Consider the following 20,938-nt stretch of genomic DNA (forward strand, 5'->3'; position numbering starts at 1 on the left):
TGCCACTGTACGTCAGTCTGGAGGGCGACAGAGCGAGACTCTGTCTCAAAAACAAATAACAACAACAAAACAAAACCAGATAATCAGCATAAATTCTAGACGCTGTGACCTAGACGCTGGGAAGGGGCGAAATGTGGTGATAAGAAAATCATTTCAAGCTGTACGAGGTGGCTCACGCCTGTAATCTCAGCACTTTGGAAGGCTGAGGCAGGAGGACCCCTTGAGGCCACATGTTCAAGACCAGCCTGGAAAACATAGCAAGACCCCATCTCTACGAAAAAAAATTGTAATAGAAATAAAAGTCATTTAATTCCGATTCTTAACACCGCAAATTGAACTTATAGTCCTGTGATTTTCTACACAAAATGTGAAGGCAAAAAAATAACTGTAGAGAGTACAGTGCGGTCTTGTAATATTATTTTAATTTCTAGGCAAAGCTTGTATCCTCCGGATACAAAAACAGCCGCCCAGCAGGAAAAGACACTGACACTCCCGGGTAGTTGGTCTGTGGGTGAAAAGGAAGGGGCGGGACCGGCGATGTTACGCATGCGCCCACTTCTTCCAGCTGGGAGTGGCCGCTCTAGGCAGCGCGGAGGTCGCGGGGTTGAGGGAGGTTCTGAAAGGAGAGCGGCCTCTCCTCTATGGTCGCGGGTCCGGGGCACTCTCCCCGCAGTCCGTCTTGTTACTTCCGGTAGCGAAGCCTCTACTTCTTCCTTTGCTCCCGCGGGCGTCCGGGCTGGGAATAATGGCTCGGTTGGCCCGGGACGAGTGGAATGGTAAGCCGCGACACGGCTGGGGTGTGCTGAGGGGGCGACCTGGGCTTGATTTCGGGGCGTGACGTGAAAACGGAGGGGGAATCCCTTCTGCAGAGCCTCCCCGGCCGGGTCACAGGAGGCGCGCGGGGCCTCTCCTCACGCAGGCCCGAGTCCTGAGCATCCCCACTCCTGGCCGCGGGATTCGGACCCCAGCTTGGCCAACCGCGCTATCCCTTCCCGAGAGCCCCACGTCCGCACAGCCGGTCCTTGGGCCTCGCCTGCGTCCTTTCGGGGGTCAGGGTCAGAGCCATTCGCTCCAGGGGCTCTCTAGGGCGGGAAGGAGGAGGTGTCGCTTCCAAAAACGTTGGAGGGGGACCTCGGGGCGTCTGCCCGCCAGGATCGCTTGCTACACCCTGCAGCGGCCCGAGGTTCCTGATAATCGCCACGCTGAGTTTACGGTCTAATTGGCGAGGCATGTTATTGGCCCAAGGCGGAGCAATTGTGCGCATTCTTTAAAGTAAGGTGACCGAAGCGCAGAAGGGAGAAAGTGAAATCCCAAAGTCACGCTGGGGCCAGGCAAGAACTCCGCTCTTCTGATTCTGCGACTTGCGGCTCGGAAATAATTTGTGCAAAAGAGAATTTTCTTTTTTTCGTTATTGAGACGGAGTCTCGCTCTGTCGCCCAGGCCTGAGTGCAGTAGAGCGATCTCGGCTCACTGCAACCTCCGCCTCCCGGGTTCAAGCGATTCTCTTGCCTCAGCCTTCTGGGTAGCTGGGATTACGGGCGCGCGCAACCACGCCCGGCTGATTTTTGTATTTTTAGTAGAGACGGGGTTTCACCATGTTGGTCAGACAGGTCTCGAACTCCTGGCCTCAAGTGATCTGCCCGCCTCGGCCTCCCAAAGTGCCAAGATTACAGGCTTGAGCCACCGCGCCCGGCCGGGAATTTTCTTTTATTAAAAAGCTGGCGGGAGGGGGCGACAAATGACAGTCAGGTTGTGTCTAAAGGGGGATCCTGTTAAGCCCTCAACTGTCGCCGTTGGGTCCTCCCCACCGAGGCCCATTGGTCCGTTCTTTGCAAGGGGTGGTCTTGATGTCACGCTCCAAATCGCCAATAGGAAAGAGCTTTACTCTCTTCCCAGGGCACACCCCCGAGCCGGCACGGACTGCACGTGCTGATGGGATTGTTTTGTTTGTTCTTGTAGCTGCTGTTCTGTCTACACCCAGCCTGGGTATGTCCTGACAGATGTGCTCTGCTTTTCCCTGTATCCATAAACTTGATGGAAACATTGTATTTCTCCAGGGCAGCTTTGTTTGCTTTTTGGCTCCAGCGTTTGGCAGTGGCACTAAGTAGGTAGCCATCACTGAATAAATGCTGCTGTTGATAATTCTGTTGATAATGCCCATCAGCCACAAAGTAAACTTTGAGTACCTATAGTTTGTCATCTAAACCTCACAACAGGGCGTGGCTCCGCAGCTCACACCTGTAATCCCAGGTGGGAGTATCCCTTGAACCCAGGAGACCAGACCAACCTAGGCAACATAGGGAGACGACGCTGTCTCTTTAAAAAAAATTTTTTGAGTAAACCTCCCAACAGCCCTTCGAAATTGACATGATTATCCTAGACGGATCAGTGGGAAATAGGAAGTTTAGGAAGAATAAATTGGGACCCGATTTGGAACCCAGATCAGTGTCACTCCTAAGACCATACTGGTTCAACTCTACCAGCCTAAGGAAATTATAGTCCAGGAGATGAGAAAACATACACAAATAAAGGTTATGCTAATGCACAGAGACAAGAAAGATTAATTTGGGTGTTGGGGAGTTAGTCATTAAAGACTTTCAAGTGACAGTTGATTTGGGTCTTTTCAGTTGGATACTTTTGACCCAGCAATGCTGTGAAGCTGTGTTACAGATGAAGGGAACAATGTGAGGATAAGGAAAAATGTCCAAGGCTGGGCGCGGTAGCTCAGGCTTGTAATCCCTGCACTTTGGGAAGCCAGGGTGGGCAGATTGCTTGAGCTCAGGTGTTCAAGATCAGTTTGGGATACATGGTGAAACCCCATCTCTACTAAAAATACAAAAATTAGCTCAGTGTGGTGGCAGGCACCTGTAATTCCAGCTACTCGGGAGGCTGAGACCCAATAATCGTGTGAACCCAGGAGGCAAATGTTGCAGTTAGCCGAGATCATGCCACTGCATTCCAGCCTGGGCGACAGAGTGAGACTCAGTCTCAAGAAAATAAAAGATTGAAAACAAACAAAACCCAATAGTTAAGGTGTGGGTAACTTGGTAACTACCCATAGTTTTTGATAGCTATCTAGTTGCTGAACATCTGCAGAGTGTAGTACAGGATGGGTCCTTGAATATATGCCACGAGAAATGAAAGTGGACAGGCTACAGTGAGAGCCAGGATGGCCTTCTCAGCCCGCCCTCATCTTACTCAACACCACCCAAGGCAATAAATCACAGGGCTTTAAGGTCTAGGCAGCAAGTTAGCATCTAGAGGAGCTAGTCACCTTTGCTCTACTGGTTTCTGACCCTGTCCAGAAAAAAAACGTAGTTGGAGTTTGAAAATGCAACGTTTTATACAATAAGTGACTGTAAATGCGTCTCTTTTTTTTTTTTGGAGTCCCACACTCAGCTAATTTTTATATTCTTAGTAGAGACAGGGTTTCACCATATTGGCCAGGTTGGTCTTGAACTCCTGACCTCTTTATCCACCCGCCTCGGCCTCCCAAAGTGCTGAGATTACAGGCGTGAGCCACCACGCCCGGCCACATTTGAGCACGTTTTAATTTTAGTAGTAGTCACTATAAATGGGTGGGCACTCTTTAGATATTTAATAATTTCTGTAGTATTCTGCTGGTAGTTATAGTGATGTCTCCAGGAATGGACCTGGAGTGTCAGAAATAGGGGTTTCCCCCACCCATTCCTACCCCTATTTCTATTGTAAATGTCCCTGTGTGGAACGGCATACTCACCCTAACAGCTACCAGCTAGAGTTCATGTGCCAAAATGCAGCGTGGTCAAATGCTAGTTTGTTTTTCTCAGCTGTGCAGTAGCATCTCTATGATGCGGCCTAGATGATAAAGGTGTAAATCAGTCCTTTGAACTAATAACTTATTGATTACTTTATCAGGATAATGATGTATTACGAAGACAGGCTTTAAGTCAGACCATGATTTTTTTTTTTTTTAATCACTTTTTTTTTTTTTTTTTTTTGAGTTGGAGTCTCGCTCTGTCGCCCAGGCTGGAGTGCGGTGGCCTGATCTCAGCTCACTGCAAGCTCCGCCTCCCGGGTTCACGCCATTCTCCTGCCTCAGCCTCCCCAGTAGCTGGAACTACAGGCGCCCGCCACCACGCCCGGCTAATTTTTTTTGTATTTTTAGTAGAGACGGGGTTTCACTGCGGTCTCGATATCCTGACCTTGTGATCCGCCCGCCTCGGCCTACCAAAGTCCTGGGATTACAGGCGTGAGCCACCGCGCCCGGCCGATTTTTTTTTTTTTTTTCTTGTGGTGTTTCCGCCTGGTTTCCAACCAGGAACCAGACCATGATTTAAAACATGACTTTGGCCGGGCGCGGTGGCTCAAGCCTGTAATCCCAGCACTTTGGGAGGCCGAGACGGGCGGATCATGAGGTCAGGAGATCGAGACCATCCTAGCTAACACAGTGAAACCCCGTCTCTACTAAAAAATACAAAAAACTAGCCGGACGAGGTGGCGGGCGCCTGTAGTCCCAGCTGCTCGGGAGGCTGAGGCAGGAGAATGGCGTAAACCCGGGAGGCGGAGCTGGCAGTGAGCTGAGATCCGGCCTCTGCACTCCAGCCTGGGTGACAGAGGGAGACTCCGTCTCAAAAAAAAAAAAAAAACGTGGCTCTGCCCTTTACTAGTTAGGCCTCCACTTTCTCATCTGTAAAATAGATATGGTAGTAATATTTATTCTGTATGATTGTTATGCCCTTAATATTATTTATGCCCTTAATATTTACTGAAGGCCTCAGTAAATATTAATAATTATCGCGGGGTACAGTGGCTCACACCTGTGAGTCCCAGCACTTAGAGAGGCCACGGCAGGCAGCTCACCTGAGGTCAGGAGTTTGAGACCAGCCTGGCCAACATGGTGAAACCCCGTCTCTATGAAAAATTTAGCCAGGTGTGGTGGTGCACGCTTATAATCCCAGCTCCTCAGGAGGCTGAGGCAGGAGAATCACTTGAACCCAGGAGGCAGAGGTTGCGGTGAGCCAAAATTATGCCCCTGCACTCCAGCCTGGGCCACAGAGCAAGATTCCATCTCAAAAAAAAAAAAAAAAGAAGTCATTATTATCTATTGTCAGTTAATATAAAATGAGAGAACTTAGCGCAACCAGAGGCCCATAGAAGCCAAAATCTTTCTATTCTTACACTGAACCTTCTTGCTAAGAAACAATTGAGGTCAGCTGGGCTCATACCATAATCCCAGCACTTTGGGAAGCCAAGACCAGAGGATTGCTTGAGCCCAGGAACTTGAGACCATCATGGACAACTTAACAAGACCCCGTCTGTACAAAAAAAAAAATTTAATTAGCTGGGCGTGGTGGCACCGCCTATGGTCCCAGCTACTTGGGAGGCTGAGGTGGGAGGATCACTGGAGGCCAAAAGTTCAAATATTAGCCATATACAATGGTCATTATAAATGTATGTTGAGTGAAGGGGGGCAACCATGATCATATACTGCTGAACCAAGTGGTTTAAAAATTAGTTTCTTTTTTTATTTTCCCTGTGATTCTGGATAAAGATTACGATTTCTAAAGAGTTAACAATCATTACATCACAAGATCTTTACAAGTAAGGGTATAATAATGCTTAGCCTGGGTGCAGTGGCTCAAGCCTGTAATCCCAACACTTTGGGAAGCAAAGATGAGTGGATCGCGTGAGGTCAAGAGTTCACAACCAGCCTGGCCAACGTGGCAAAACCCCATCTCTATTAAAAATACAAAAATTAGCCAGGCATGGTGATGGGGGCCTGTAATCCCAGCTACTCAGGAGGCTGAGGCATGAGAATCGCTTGAATCCAGGAGGTGGGGGTTGCAGTGAGCCGAGATTGCACCACTGCACTCTAGCTTGGGCGACAGAGCAAGACTCGTCTCAAAAAAGAAAAAAAAAAAAGTTCTTAAACTCAGAATTAATGCATTCCTCTTTAATAAACTCAGTAAGAATGATTGTATTAATTGACTTTCCTAAGTGTTAATTGGGCAACTAAAGAAGCAAACAGGGTGCCACTGCCTCCTGGAGAATAGCCCTCTGGATAGATCTGTAGATGATCATTCACCAAGTCAGAAAAACCGTTCCCTTGTAGAGACCAGGTTTCACCACGTTGCCCGGAGTGGCATTCTGGTCTCCAACTCCTGGACTCAAGCAATCCACCCGCCTCAGCCTCCTGAAGTCCGGGGAAGAATAGCCACGTTCATCCCAGCATCCCAGAACTAAGAAATAAGTTATTTTAGACAGGGTCTCGCTCTGCAATCCAGGCTGGAGTGCAGTGGTGCAGTCTTGTCTCACTGCAACCTCCACATCCCGGGTGCAAATCATTCTCCTGCCTCAGCCTCCTGAGTAGCTGGGATTACAGTCGTGCACCGCCATGCCCGGCTAATTTTTGTATTTTTAGTAGAGACAGGGTTTCACCACATTGACCAGGCTTGTCTCGAATTCCTAACCTCAGGTGATCCACCTACCTCCATTTGGGAGACAGAGCCTCCCAAAGTGCTAGGATTACAGGTGTGAGCCACCACGCCGGGCCAGAAACAAGTTCTTTAGTTACATGTATCATTGGGAGATTGTGTGTGTTCCCAGCCTTTCCTTTTCTTTTAGGGATTTAAAGATAATTATACTTTGTCAGTTAGGCATGTCTTCGGGAAAACATAGAGAAGGTCATGTTGATTATTTATCTTGGAATTGTCCAAATCCTCAGAGATTATGATGTTGGTTTCCTGTCAGTTGTGCCAACAATGACAAGTAATGACCTGATATGAAATCAAGAGAGAGGAAAGCTCTGGTCAGGCCCAGTGCCTCACACCTGTAACGCCAGCATTTTGGGAGGTGGAGGTAGGTAGATTGCTTGAGTTTAGGAGTTCGAGATCAGCCTGGGCAACATGGCAAAATCCCATCTCTGCAAAAAATTAGCCAGGTGTGGTGGCACATACCTGTAGTACAGGCTACATAAGAGGCTGAGGCAGGAGGATCCCCTGAGCCTGGGGAGGTCGAGGCTACTGTGAGCCATGATCTCACCACTGCACTCCAGCCTGGGCAACAGAGTGAGACCTAGTTCCAAAAAAAAAAAAAAAAAGAAGAAGAAGAGAGAGAGAGAAAAGCTCTAAGCTGACAGAACTCCTAAAGCCAAGCTGCCTAGAAACAGCCATACACCCATTAGTATACTTGGAAGAAGGCATCACATTATGGGACAGGGGATGAAAGCTCGGGGGTCAGGCAGGTAACAGAACTGAAAAGGACAGGTGGGAGAGGAATGTAGCAAGCTGACGCTGGCACGGCTGCTGAATTCATTGGCTCGAGCTGATCTTGTCATGCACGATGCGATCTCTGGGTTTTTTTTTTTTTTTTTCAAGAGAAGCCAGAAATCCAGATTTTTATGTCATCAGATTTTTTTTTTTGTAAATGCTAGCACCACATTTAACTTAAAAAGAAAAGGGAGAAAAAACACCAGGTGAAGGAAAGCCTCCCTGCAGGCCAGATGTTGTCCCAGTAGGGCTGTGGCTGCTGGTGGTGAGACTGTTCCAGGACACAGAAGATGGATGATCATGATAATAATGGTGCATCACCATGGTGAGGCTTACTTGCTTCCTTATAACCACTGCAAGAGGCAGAAGTGTGTCGCACATTAAGACCCTCTTATCCCGATAGATCAACAGTAGCTCTTAACCTCCTCTGGGAGTTGGCCCCTTCTGAGAGCCTAATAAATCCTATAGACTGCCTTCCAGAAACGTGCACATACCATACACAAACACAGGCGCGGCGTGGAATTCAGACCTCCCGAGGCATCTCTCCAGACTCCAGTTGAAGACCCAGCTTTTTATTTAGAAACCTCAGCTCTTCAGAATGACACGGTGCCTATGGAAATTCCTGAGGTTTTGCTGTACTCTTCAGTTCTATGGTGTTCGGTCTATGGTTTTAAACTTGTTTGTTTGCTGTTTTGTAGATTTTCCCAAACCCAGTCATTCTTCCCATTCGTTTTTGAACTAAGTAATTATTGCTTCTCAGCCTTTGGCTAAGATCAACTAAACTGGGTAATTAACAGTTACAATTTCCTAAACACAAGTATATCCATATGAACGGAGCACCAGGGGTAGGAATAGAATGATTCTCCTCCCTGCAATCCTGTCCACATCTGCCCCTACCTCCTTGTCTTTGGTGCCTTTGAGATGGAGAAAATAGTGAAGAGAAGAGTAGCTGAGAGCTGCTTCTAACGCCTGCAGCCTGCTGCTGAGAGCTAGCCACCTATCCAGAGAACAACTGTAAACATCCTTAGGAGCTGGAGGCCTTCTCAAAGAGGCCTTTCATTATAGCCAGTGCAGGAGGGTGTGTTTACCCAAGTCAGAACACCACAGCTTCTAACTTTGGTGTTGGAACTAGATTTTATCACTTAAAAGGTAGTTCCACCGGCGCAGTGGCTCACGCCTGTAATCCCAGCACTTTGGGAGGCCGAGGCGGGCGGATCACGAGGTCAGGAGATCAAGACCATCCTGGCTAACATGGTGAAACGCCGTCTCTACTAAAAAATACAAAAAAATTAGCCAGGCATGGTGGCGGGCGCTTGTAGTCCCAGCTACTCTGGAGGCTGAGGCAGGAGAATAGGAGAATGGCGTGAACCTGGGAGGCGGAGCTTGCAGTGAGCCGAGATCAGGCCACTGCACTCCAGCCTGGGCGACAGAGCGAGACTCCGTCTAAAAAAAAAAAAAAAAAAAAAGAGGCACTTCCCTCCTTTAAAAGTACTGCTTTGTAAAATTTGTGTAAATAACCAACATATATACGGGCAAGTGTTATAACAGAAAATATCCTTTGATTTTGTTTGTGGATGTAGACTCTCTGTTAGCTTTTGCTTTTTGAATTTAGGGAGAAATGAAACTGGCAAAACTCTTAAGAAGTAATCAAAGTCCATGCAGTTTCTAATTTGTTAAAGGGAATTACAAAACAGAGCTAATGGTGACCTCAGTTTTGCAAGATGTGACTTATAAAATACACCTTTAATGTTATATGTGATTTGTTTTCTCTCATGAGAAATGAACTTGCAGATTCAGTAGGCAACTGCTGATATATTCTAGTTCTCTCTTTTTGCCCAGGTTGTAGTGCAATGGCGTGATCTCAGCTCACCACAACCCCTGCCTTCTGGGTTCAAGCGATTCTCCTGCCTCAGCCTCCCGAGTAGCTAGGACTATAGGTGTGCACCACCATGCCTGATTAATGTTTTTTGTATTGTTTTAGAAATGAGGTTTCGCCATGTTGGCCAGGCTGGTCCTGAATTCCTGACCTCAGGCGATTTGCCTGCCTTGGCCTCCCAAAGTGTTGGAATTACAGACGTGAGCCACTGTGCCCGGCCTATTCTAGTTCTTAGAAGGCTAATTTGGTCGGGTGCAGTGGTTCAAGCTTGTAGTCCTAGCACTTTTGGAGACTGAGGCAGGAGAATCACTTGTGCCCAGTTCAAGACCAGCCTGGGCAACATGGCGAAATTCCACCTCTATAAAAAAGTAGCCAGGTGTAGTGGTGTGTGCCTCTAGTCCCAGCTACTGGGAAGGCTGAGGTAAAGAGGATCACCTGAGCCTGGGAAGTCAAGGCTGCAGGGAGCTATGATCACACCACTGCGCACTGCAGTCTGGCCTGGGCAAAACAAGTGAGACCGTCTCCTGTAGCCCCCCAAAAAAGGCTAATTTGTGAGAGATTAATTTGTTTTTGTTTTTGTTTTATTTTTTTGAGACAGAATCTCACTCTGTCACCCAGGCTCTGGAGTGCAATGGCACGATCTCGGCTCACTGCAACCTCTGCCACCCCGGTTCAAGCTATTCTGCTGCCACAGCCTCCCGAGTAGCTGGGATTACAGGCACACACCACCACACCTGGCTAATTTTTGTATTTTTAGTAGAGATGGGGTTTTGCCATGTTGGCCAGGCTGGTCTGGAACTCCTGACCTCAGGTGATCTACCCACCTCTGCTTCCCAAAGTGCTGGGATTACAGACATGAGCCACCGCACCCTGCCAAGAGAGATTAATTTCTATATATGTTATTTGTAATTTCTCTGCAGATGACTCATAAATTCATACCTTTAGCCTTGTTCTTATTCCCAATGACAGTTTTGTGTCTCCAGCTTCTCACTAGACGTTTCCACCTGGACGTCTTATTACCTCAAACATAGCATTTCTGAAATTCAACTTACATTCTTTCCGAGATTGACACTAAGATTTGTTTTCGGGGATGCAGTTTCTCTCAGAAGTAGAGTTTTTCTTCCCTTGTTCTGAAATCTAACTAGCATCTCTTTTTTTGTTTGTCTGTTTTTTGTTGAGACGTCATCTTGCACTGTTGCCCAGGCTGGAGTGCAATGGCGCAATCTCAGCTCACTGCAACCTCTGCCTCCCAGGTTCCAACAATTCTCCTGCCTCGGCCTCCTGAGTAGCTGGGATTACAAGCGCCCGCCACCACGCCCAGCTAATTTTTTTATTTTTAGTAGAAATGGGGTTTCACCATGTTGACCAGGCTGGTCTCGAACTTCTGGCCTCATGCTCCGCTGCCTCTGCCTCCTAAAGTGCTGGTATTACAGGCGTGAGCCACCACACCCGGCCCTAACCAGCATCTTTGATCATTCTTTCTCTCTAGTCACTGAAGCCTATACATTATTTTCTTAACATCTCTCAGATTTAGCCTCTTCTTTGCATTTTCTCTTCTGCCATCCTACCCCCGGAAGTGAGAACACCTGCTTTGTTTGTTTGTTTAGTTATTTGTTTTTTGTTTTGAGACAGAGTCTCACTCTGTTGCCCAGGCTGGAGTGCAGTGGCACGATCTCAGCTCACTGCAACCTCCACCTCCCAGGGTCAAGCGATTCTCCTGCCTCAGCCTCCCAAGTAGCTGGAATTACAGGACGTGCGCCACCACGTCCAGCTAATTTTTGTATTTTTAGTAGAGACAGGATTTCACCATGCTGGCCAGACTGGTCTCAAACTCCTGACCTCGTGATCCGCCTGCCTCAGCCTCCCAAAGTGCTGAGATTACAGGTGTGAGCCACCGTGTCCAGCCTGATTTCTAACTTATCTCTAATTGTTCTCCCTGCTTCCAGAGTATCACTCATTCGTGATGAGATTTAGCATCACCAAGCCCAGCTTTGCTGATCTTATTGCCTCTGAAACCTTTCTGTGCTCCTGTCTCCCTTCTGACTGCCTCTGATCAACCTGGCATGCAAGACCCCGTGTCAACCGTGCGTCTCCAGCTGTCTCTCCTCGCTCAGTGCAAACACCAGGACAGTGCCCAAGCCACCCCTCGCCCTCTCACAGTCCTCACTCAGAAGTCTCTGTCTGTCTTTCTTTTGTTTATTTTTGTTTTGGAGTTGGGGTCTCACTCCATCACCCAGGCTGGAGTGCAGTGACAGGATCGCAGCGCACTGAAACCTCCGTCTTCCAGACTCAAGCAATCCTCCCACCTCAGCCTCCACAATAACTTGCCGCCATGCCTGGCTAATTTTTTTTTTTTTTTTTTTTTTTGGTATTTTTGGCAGAGGCAGGGTTTTGCCATGTTGCCCAGGCTGGTCTCCAACTCCTGAACCCAGGCAATCCGCCTTCCACGGCCTCCCAAAGTACTAGGATTAAGCCACCATACCTGGCTGTCTCTATTCTTTCCTCGGACACCAATTCCACCAGCTCCTAGGAGATGCTTAATGGATATTAATGGTTTGATTGTCCTCTCCTAGGTTAATGCTCTCCACATGGTCATTGTTTCATCAGCATTAGTAGAATAAAGGAACTACTTTAAGAAAATCCTACTTTTTTTCGAAAAACCTATATAAGATCTCCCACTTCTGTAACAATGTGAAGAGGCTGTCCAAAAGAAAGCACTTAGAAGTTTTTTAAATGTTCTTAAACATAAAAATAATGAGCAAAAATGATTGGTTATCAGAAATAATCTGGAATTTGTTGAGAACATTTGTTTACACTCTTTCTCTTCCCAAAAAAAAACAAAAACAAAAAAAAACAGTTTTTTCATGCCTGTAATCGCAGCACTTTGGGAGGCCAAGACGGGCAGATCACGAGGTTAGGAGATCAAGATCATCCTAGCTAACACAGTGAAACTCTGTCTTTACTAAAAATACAAAAAAGTAGCTGGGCATGGTGGCAGGCGCCTGTAGTCCCAGCTACTCAGGAGGCTGAGGCAGGAGAATGGTGTGAACCTAGGAGGCGGAGCTAGCAGTAAGCCGAAATCACGGCACTGCACTCCAGCCTGGGCAATAGAGCGAGACTCCGTCTCAAAAAAAAAAAACTTTTTGCCAAGCGTGGTGTCTCCCTTCTGTAATCCCAGCACTTTGGGAGCCTGAGGTGAGCAGATCACTTGAGGTCAGGAGTTCGAGATAAGTCTGGCCAGCATGGTGAAACCCTATGTTTTTTTTTTTTTCTTAAACGGAGTCTTCCTCTTGTCACCCAGGCTGGAGTGCAATGGTGCAATCTCGGCTCACTGCAACCTCTGCCTCCTGGGTTCAAGCAATTTTCTTACCCCAGCCTTCTAATTAGCTGGGATTACAGGCAGCTGCCACCATGCCTGGCTAATTTTTTGTTTGTGAAATCCTGTCTTTACTAAAAATACAAAAATGAGCTGGGCGTGGCGGCAGGCACCTGTAATCCTTGCTACTAGAGAGGCTGAGATGGGAAAGTCACTTGAACCTGAGAGGCAGAGGTTGCAATAAGCCCAGATCATGCCACTGCACTCCACCCTGGATGACAGAGCAAGACCCTGTCTCAAAAAAAATGAAAAGAAAAAGAATAGTTTTTTGTTGTTTTGTTAGAGATGGGGACTTGCTCTGTTGGCCAGGCTGCTGTTCAGTTGTTCAGTCATAGTTCATTGTAACCTCCAACTCCTGGGCTCAAGCAGTGCTCCCAAATAGATGGGACTACAGATATGCACCACCACAGCCGGCTAACTTTTAAAAATTTTATTGTAAAGACAGGGTCTCACCGAGTTGCCCAAGCTGCTCTCAAACTTCTGGCCTCAAGTGATCCTCCCACTCAGCCTACCAATATGCTGAGATTACAGGCATGAGCCACTGTGCCCAGCCTAAAAGAACAGTTTTTGAAGGGGTTATGTGGAAGATTGTGCCCATCCTTTTTTTTTTTTTTTTTTTCCGAGCTGAAGTTTCACTCTGTCACCCAGGCTGGAGTGCAGTGATGAGATCTCTGCTCACTCCAACTGCCCCCTCCTGGGATCAAGCAATTCTCCTGCATCAGTTTCCCAAGTAGCTGGGACTACAGGCACCTGCCACCACACTCCGCTACGTTTTATATTTTTAGTAGAGACAGAGGGTTTCACCGTGTTTGCCAGGCTGGTCTCAAACTCCTGACCTCAGGTGATCTGCCTGCCTCAGCCTCCCAAAGTGCTGGGATTACAGGCATGAGCCACCGCACCCGGCCGATTGCTCCCATCTTTACAATCGATCATCTTTTACTGTGAATAAATTTATTAGTTGTATTTTTAAAATTTATGTTTATCTTATCTTGACCTAATTATCTTTTTATTGCTTGGATGAGTAACCTCCATTCCATTCTTAACATGGGGCATAAAATGTAGCTGTGTTTATTCCCTGAGTTGAAGCTCTCCCAGTATGTTTGGCCACAAGTAATACAATACATCTTTTTACAACTGTATTATGTTTTTTACAATTATTATACAAATCATACGTTTCCATTAAAAAACAACTTGACAAGGCCAGGCGCGGTGGCTTAAGCCTGTAATCCCAGCACTTTGGGAGGCCGAGACGGGCGGATCACGAGGTCAGAAGATCGAGACCATCCTGGCGAACACGGTGAAACCCAGTCTCTACTAAAAAATACAAAAAACCAGCCGGGCGAGGTGGCGGGCGCCTATAGTCCCATCTACTCGGGAGGCTGAGGCAGGAGAATGGCATAAACCCGGGAGGCGGAGCTTGCAGTGAGCTGAGATCCGGCCACTGCGCTCCAGCCTGGGCGACAGAGTGAGACTCCATCTCAAAAAAAAAAAAAAAAAAACTTGACAAATGCAGGAAAAAAAAAGTCACTCATGACCCTCCTCCATTAAATACACCTACTACTAACTCTTTATCTTCTGGTCTCTATTTCTAGATTTACTTATTTAAAATATGGTGTTTTTATGTAGTATGTAACATTTTGTACCCTATAAAGGGTGATAAAATTCTCTGATCACTGTATTTTAAAAATCAAGTGAATTGGGCCAGGCTCGGTTGTTCACTCCTGTAATCCCAGCACTTGGGGAGTCCAAGGCGGGCAGATAGCCTGAAGTCAGGAGTTCGAGACCAACCTGACCAACATGGTGAAACCCTGTCTCGACTAAAAACACAAAATTAGCTGGACGTGGTGGTGCATGCCTGTAATCCCAGCTACTCAGGAGGCTGAGGCAGGAGAATCACTTGAACCCCAGGAGGCGGAGGTTGCAGTGAGCTGAGATTGCGCTATTGCACTCCAGCCTGGGCAACAAGAGTGAAACTCTGTCTCAAAAAATAAACTAAAAAATAAAATAAAAAGTGAAATGTTACCATTTATGGTAGACTTACCATGTGCCAGGCTCTGTACTAGGCACTTAACTCGAATTATCTTATTTAATGCTGCAAAACTCCCATTGTGGTTAAGTGCTGTCATTGTCCCTCATCTATACGGTGAGCAAGCTGAGCCTCACTGTTGGTAAATGGCAGAGGTGGGGTGAGAACCCAGGCAGCCCAGCCATGGGACCTGTGTTCCTAACCACTGTGCCTCCAAAGCATGAAGCATGAACCCTTTCCTGTGTGGCCAGTGTGGGCGGTGGAGAGCAATTTTCATTCTTTTCCTTCACAATAGCAAGATTGAGAAACTCACCAGAAATAGTATGAATAATCATTTCTATAGCCCGTATTTACACCTTACAAATTCTGAGCCACTTTCCTTCACTGTCTCTAATCCTCACAAGAAATCTTGATGGTTTGTGTACTGTGACCACCATTTCACAGTTGAGGAAACTTGATCAGAGAGCTCAAGTAACTTCTTTTTTTTTTTTTTTTTTTTTTTTTTTTTGAGACGGAGTCTTGCTGTGCCCCAGGCTGGAGTGCAGTGGCGCGATCTCGGCTCCCTGCAAGCTCCGCCCCGCCGGTTTCACGCCATTCTCCTGCCTCAGCCTCCCAAGTAGCTGGGACTACAGGCGCCCGCCACCTCACCCGGCTAATTTTCTTGTATTTTTAGTAGAGACGGGGTTTCACCGTGTTAGCCAGGATGGTCTCGATCTCCTGACCTCGTGATCCGCCCGTCTCGGCCTCCCAAAGTGCTGGGATTACAGGCTTGAGCCACCGCGCCTGGCCAGGTCTTTGGGAATTTAATTGAGACCAGGCATAGTAGCTCACACCTGTAATCCTAGCACTTTGATAGGCCAAGACCGGCAGATCACTCGAGGTCAGGAGTTCGAGACCAGCCTAGCCAATATGGTGAAAACCTGCCTCTACTAAAAATACAAAAATTAAAGCCAGATGTGATGGCTCATACCTGTAATCCCAGCACTTTGGGAGGCTGAAGAGGGTGGATCACCTAAGGTCAGGAGTTCAAGACCAGCCTGGCCAACATGGCAAAAACCCATCTCTACTAAAAATACAAAAGTTATCTGGGCCCAATGGCACGCACATGTAATCCCAGCTACTTGCGAGGCCAAGGCAGAATTGCTTGAAGCTGGCAGGCAGAGGTTGATATGAGCCAAGATTGTATCACCGCACTCCAGCCTGGGTGACAGAGTGAGACTTCGTCTCAAAAAAAAAAAAAGGAAATTTAATTGAGAATACTGAGATCAGGGAAATTTCATTTTCTAAGGAAGTTAGTGAAGGAGAATGATCCAGAAATGTCTGCCCACATCCTTCAAGTGTATTGAACCTTCCACTACACATATCATTTTGCTTTACTACTTTTGAAAAGTATAACAGATAGGCCAGAAAGAAATTCAGTGCTGATTATGTGGTTTATGGTATGTGGATTTCAATAAATCAAATTTGTCACATTTAAAAATTAGATCTCCAGCCTGGGCAACGTGGCGAAACCTCATCTCTACTAAAAATACAAAAAATTACCTGGGGTAGTGCTGCACATCTGTAGTCCCAGCTACTCAGGAGGGTGAGGTGGAAGGGTCACCTGAGCCTGGGAAGTCGAGGCTGCAGTGAGCTGTGATTGTGCCACTGGACTCCAGCCTTGTTGAGAATGAATGAATTAATTAATAAAAGTTAGAGCTTTAGTATTACAACTCCTTTACAATTTGTCTAGAAGGTTTTCTGGTCTTTATCAGAAAGCCTCCCTGCCCCCCACCCCCCAAAAAAAAATTAGGCTGTGCGCAGTGGCTCATGCCTGTAATCTTAGCACTTTGGGAGGCCAAGGCAGGCGGATCACGAGGTCAGGAGATCAAGACCATCCTGGCTAACACGGTGAAACCCAATCTTTACTAAAAAATACAAAAAATTAGCCAGATGTGGTGACTTGCACCTGTAGTCCCAGCTACTGGGGAGGCTGAGGCAGGAGAATTGCTTGAACCCAGGAGGTGGAGGTTGCAGTGAGCCGAGATGATGCCACTGCACTCCATCCTGGGCCAGAGAGCAAGACTCTGTCTCAAAAAAAAAAAAAAAAAAAAATTAGGGCTTCAGTAGAATGGCAATACTTTTTTTTTTTTTTTTTTTTTGAGACAGAGTATTGCTCTGTCGCCCAGGCTGAAGGGCAGTGACGCGATCTAGGCTCACTGCAAACTCCGCCTCCCAGGTTCATGCCATTCTCCTGCCTCAACCTCCCAAGTAGCTGGGACTACAGGCGCCCACCACCACGCCCAGCTAATTTTTTGTATTTTTAGTAGAGACAGGGTTTCACCACGTCAGCCAGGATGGTCTCGAACTCCTGACCTCGTGATCCGCCCGCCTCGGCCTCCCAAAGTGCTGGGATTACAGGCATGAGCCACCGCCCCTGGCTAGAATGGCAATACTTTTATATTAACTACTCTTCAAACAACTACTATTTGCTTTATTTTTGTCACTATCTTTTTTTTTTCCTAGATTAATGATGTTTTGCAGCAGTTTTCTACGTCTGAAATTTTTTATGTCTCTGGAACCTAGAATTTGCTAAGAGATGGAGGAACCTCAGAAAAACTATCTGAACACAATGAACCTTGAGAAAGATGAACCTCTCAAAAGCACCGGCCCTCAGATTTCTGTTAGTGAATTTTCTTGCCACTGCTGCTACGACATCCTGGTTAACCCCACCACCTTGAACTGTGGGCACAGCTTCTGCCGTCACTGCCTTGCTTTGTGGTGGGCATCTTCAAAGAAAACAGAATGTCCAGAATGCAGAGAAAAATGGGAAGGTTTCCCAAAAGTCAATATTCTCCTCAGGTAATGCTCAGCCTGTATTGGTAGCACAGATAGCCCATGAAATGTGGTTTCTCTCTTGCTTTTTTTTTTTTTTTTTTAACAGAGATGGGGTCTTGCTATGTTTCCCAGGCTGGTCTCAAACTCCTGACCTCAAGTGCTCCTCCCACTTCAGCCTCCCAAAGTGCTGGGATTACAGGTGTGAGCCACCACGTCCGGCCAATGGGCTTTCTCTTAATGAGAATAGCAGTGTTTGAAAGGTTACACACTTGGAACCCACTTCCTTGGGGTCATAGTGGATCTTCTGGAATATGAGTCAGGGGGCTCAAGGAACTGGAAATCCAGATTATCTTCCTCATAGGTGACCATGACTTTTTAAATTATTTATTATGAATGAAGGAAGGAAAGAAAGTCTGGTTAGCCGACCATTGCTGGTAATCCTGTCATAAAGTCCAGACCAGTGGCTCACGCCTGTAATCCCAACACTTTTGGAGGCTAAGGCAGGAACATTGCTTGACGCCAGAAATTTAGAACCAACCTGGGCAACACAGTGAGTCCTTATCTCTACAGAAAGTTTTAAAAGTTAGCCAGGTGTGGTGGCACACGCCTGTGCTATGCCCAGCTATGCCAGTGGCTGAGATGGGAGGATTGCTTGAGCCTGGGAGTTTGAGGCTGCAGTGAGCTCACACCACTACACTCCAGCCTGGGCAACACAGCAAGACCCTGTCTCGAAAATAAAAAAGGAAAGAAAGCAAATGGTATAACTGTAAAATTGTGAATAACTGGTTTGTTGCTGATTTTAATAATCTTCAAATAACCCCAGTTTCAGTTATCACATTAATAGAGTTTCTCATGTGTAGCGACACAGTGCCAAAGCCACCTTTCAGATAACTTGTTATTTTCTGCTTCCTTGGTTCATAGTGTACCTGTGAAGGCTCTGAGGCTTAAATCCTCTTCCCGCCTTCTATTGTCTTAGCAATGTGTGTGCCCTTCTTGATTTCAACAGAGTACTAGAAAGTTCCATGAGGCCAGGCACGGTGGCTCACACCTGTAATCCCAGCACTTTGGGAGGCCAAGATGGGCGGATCACGAGGTCAGCAGATCAAGACCATCCCGGCTAACACGGTCAAACCCCATCTCTACCAAAAATACAAAAAATTAGCCAGGCGTGGTGGCAGGTGCCTGTAGTCCCAGCTACTCGGGAAGCTGAGGCAGGAGAATGGCGTGAACCCAGGAGGCAGAGCTTGCAGTGAGCCGAGATCGCGCCAGCCTGGGCGACAGAGCGAGACTCCGTTTCAAAAAAAAAAAAAGAAAGTTCCATGAACCCAATCTTTTCTTTTTCACAAAAGATGTGTTTACACTTTGCTCTTACCTGTCAGTCTTGCTTTAGCTGAAGGTTAAATTTAATCTGAAATTAAAGGAGGGTTCTTTGTGTATAACTGAAAATTTAGAAAGATCCCTACAATTTAAGCTGGTCTTTCTCTTATTACTGAATTTTGCTTTTTTCCCTTCTTATAAACTGATTTTAATAACATAAGATACATATATACGTTGTTTCATATATATATGAAATATTCATATATTCATTGGTTATGTTCTTTGAGACAAAGTCTCACTCTGTCACCCAGGCTGGAGTGCAGTGGTGTGACCTTGGCTCACTGCAACCTCCACCTCCTTGGTTCAAGCGATTCTCCTTCCTCAGCCTCCGGAGTAGCTGGGATTACAGGCACCTGCTACTAGGCCTAGCTAATTTATTGGGTTTTTTTGGTTTGTTTTTTGAGATGGAGTTTCGCTCTTATTTTCCAGGCTGGAGTGCAATGGTGTAATCTTGACTCACCACAAACTCTCCCTCCCGGGTTCAAGCGATTCTCCTGCCTCAGCTTCCCTAGTAGCTGGGATTACAGGCACCTGCCACACGCCCAACTAATTTTGTATTTTTAGTAGAGATGGGGTTTCCCCATGTTGGTGAGGCTAGTCTCAAACTCCTTCCGTCAGGTGATCCGCCTGCCTTGGCCTCCCAAAGTGCTGGCATTATAGGCGTGAGCCACCGCGCCTGGTGAATGTTTGTATTTTCAGTAGAGACAGGGTTTCACGATTTTGGCCAGGCTGGTCTCAAACTCCTGACCTCACCCATCTTGGCCTCCCAAAGTGCTGGGATTACAGGCATGAGCCACTGCTTAAAAATACTTTTATACCTACATGCATGTGCCAGGCTGGGCACGGTGGCTCAAGCCTGCAATCCTAGTACCTTGGGAGGGCCGAGGCAGGCAGATCTCATGAGGCCAGGAGTTTAAGACCAGCCTGGCCAACATGACCAAAAATACAAAATTAGCCTGGTGTAATGGCGCATGCCTATAATCCCAGCTACTCTTGAGGCTGAGACATGAGAATCACTTGAAGGACGCAGAGGTTGCAGTAAACTGAGATCAGGACACTGCACTCCAGCCTGGGTGACAGAGCAAGACTCTGTCTCAAAAAAAAAAAGTGCCAATAGAAAATGCAAGTATTTTCTCACCTTACTGATGTGCTGTCTGCATGGTTCTGCAGTTTACTATTTTAAATCAACTGGTAAACATATATCATCAGGTTGGTGCAAAAGTAATTGTGGTTTTTACCATTGAAAGTAATGGTAGGCTGGGTGCAGTGGCTCATGCCTGTAATCCTAGCACTTTGGGAGGCCGAGGTGGACAGATTGCCTGAGCTCAGGAGTTTGATACCAGCCTGGGCAACATAGTGAAACCCCATCTCTACTAAAAATAAAAATAAAAAATTATCTGGGCGTGGTGGTGCGCACCAGCGAGCCAAGATTGCGCCACTGCACTCCAGCCCCAGCCTGGGCAACAGAGTAAGACTCCGTCTCATTAAAAAAAAAAAAAAAGGAGAAAGTAATGGTAAACAACCTAATAGATTGTTTTAAATTTTTTGCTTTTACCCACAGGACTATAATATATTTCTTGTCAATTCTCCTAGGGTAACTATATATTATTAAATATTTACTATCAGGGTTTTTTTTGGCCTCTAAACATTATATTTAGTCAAACAACTGTCTTAATTTTTTTTTTCTATTCTCCATAGGGATGCCATTGAAAAGTTATTTCCTGATGCCATTAGAATGAGATTTGAAGACATTCAGCAGAATAATGACATAGTCCAAAGCCTTGCAGCCTTTCAGAAATATGGGAATGATCAGATTCCTTTAGCTCCTAACACAGGCCGGGCGAATCAGCAGAGGGGAGGGGGATTCTTTTCCGGTGTGCTCACAGCTTTAACTGGAGTGGCAGTAAGTCGATCACTGTGTTCCTCTGTGTCCCCTATACCTCACCCCCCAACCCCTGATTTCCCCTGAAGTCAGTTCTATTGAAATCACTTAAATAATTGATGTGACTCCATGTAATTCACTGCATGCATTGAAATCTGCTGGGTTCTATGATTTCTTCAGGAATGTTGCTTACTCAGGTAGATCAGATCATAGTACCTAGTAAATGGAGAAAGATGGTAGAACTGGAATTCAAGACCATGCCTGCCTTGGTAATACAATCTTTTTTTGTCTTTTTTTTTTTTTTTTTTTTGAGATGGACTCTTGCCCTGTCGCC

General features: G+C 46.5%; 1 protein-coding gene and 1 non-coding gene across 4 annotated transcripts in view; both read left to right on the forward strand.

The window, feature by feature from the left end:
- Positions 1-638: 638 nt before the first annotated feature.
- The window catches only part of LOC105467734 (bifunctional apoptosis regulator), a 41,341-nt gene continuing 21,041 nt past the window's right edge, over positions 639-20,938 (forward strand). Inside the window, exons 1-3 of one of the 3 annotated variants that reach the window (XM_011717413.2) lie at positions 639-776; positions 17,034-17,369; positions 20,421-20,625. In XM_011717413.2, coding sequence (XP_011715715.2) covers positions 17,107-17,369; positions 20,421-20,625 — 468 coding nt within the window. In that variant the 5' untranslated portion in view covers positions 639-776; positions 17,034-17,106. The remainder of the gene's footprint in view (positions 777-17,033; positions 17,370-20,420; positions 20,626-20,938) is intronic. The other 2 variants (XM_011717414.3, XM_024788471.2) reach the window with 2 other exon arrangements.
- LOC112424287 (U7 small nuclear RNA) lies at positions 16,230-16,291 on the forward strand. The gene has a single exon (XR_003015022.1). It is a non-coding gene; the product is annotated as a U7 small nuclear RNA (small nuclear RNA).

This window comes from Macaca nemestrina, chromosome 18, assembly GCF_043159975.1.
Source record: "Macaca nemestrina isolate mMacNem1 chromosome 18, mMacNem.hap1, whole genome shotgun sequence".
In the NCBI taxonomy this organism is placed as follows: Eukaryota; Metazoa; Chordata; class Mammalia; order Primates; family Cercopithecidae; genus Macaca; species Macaca nemestrina.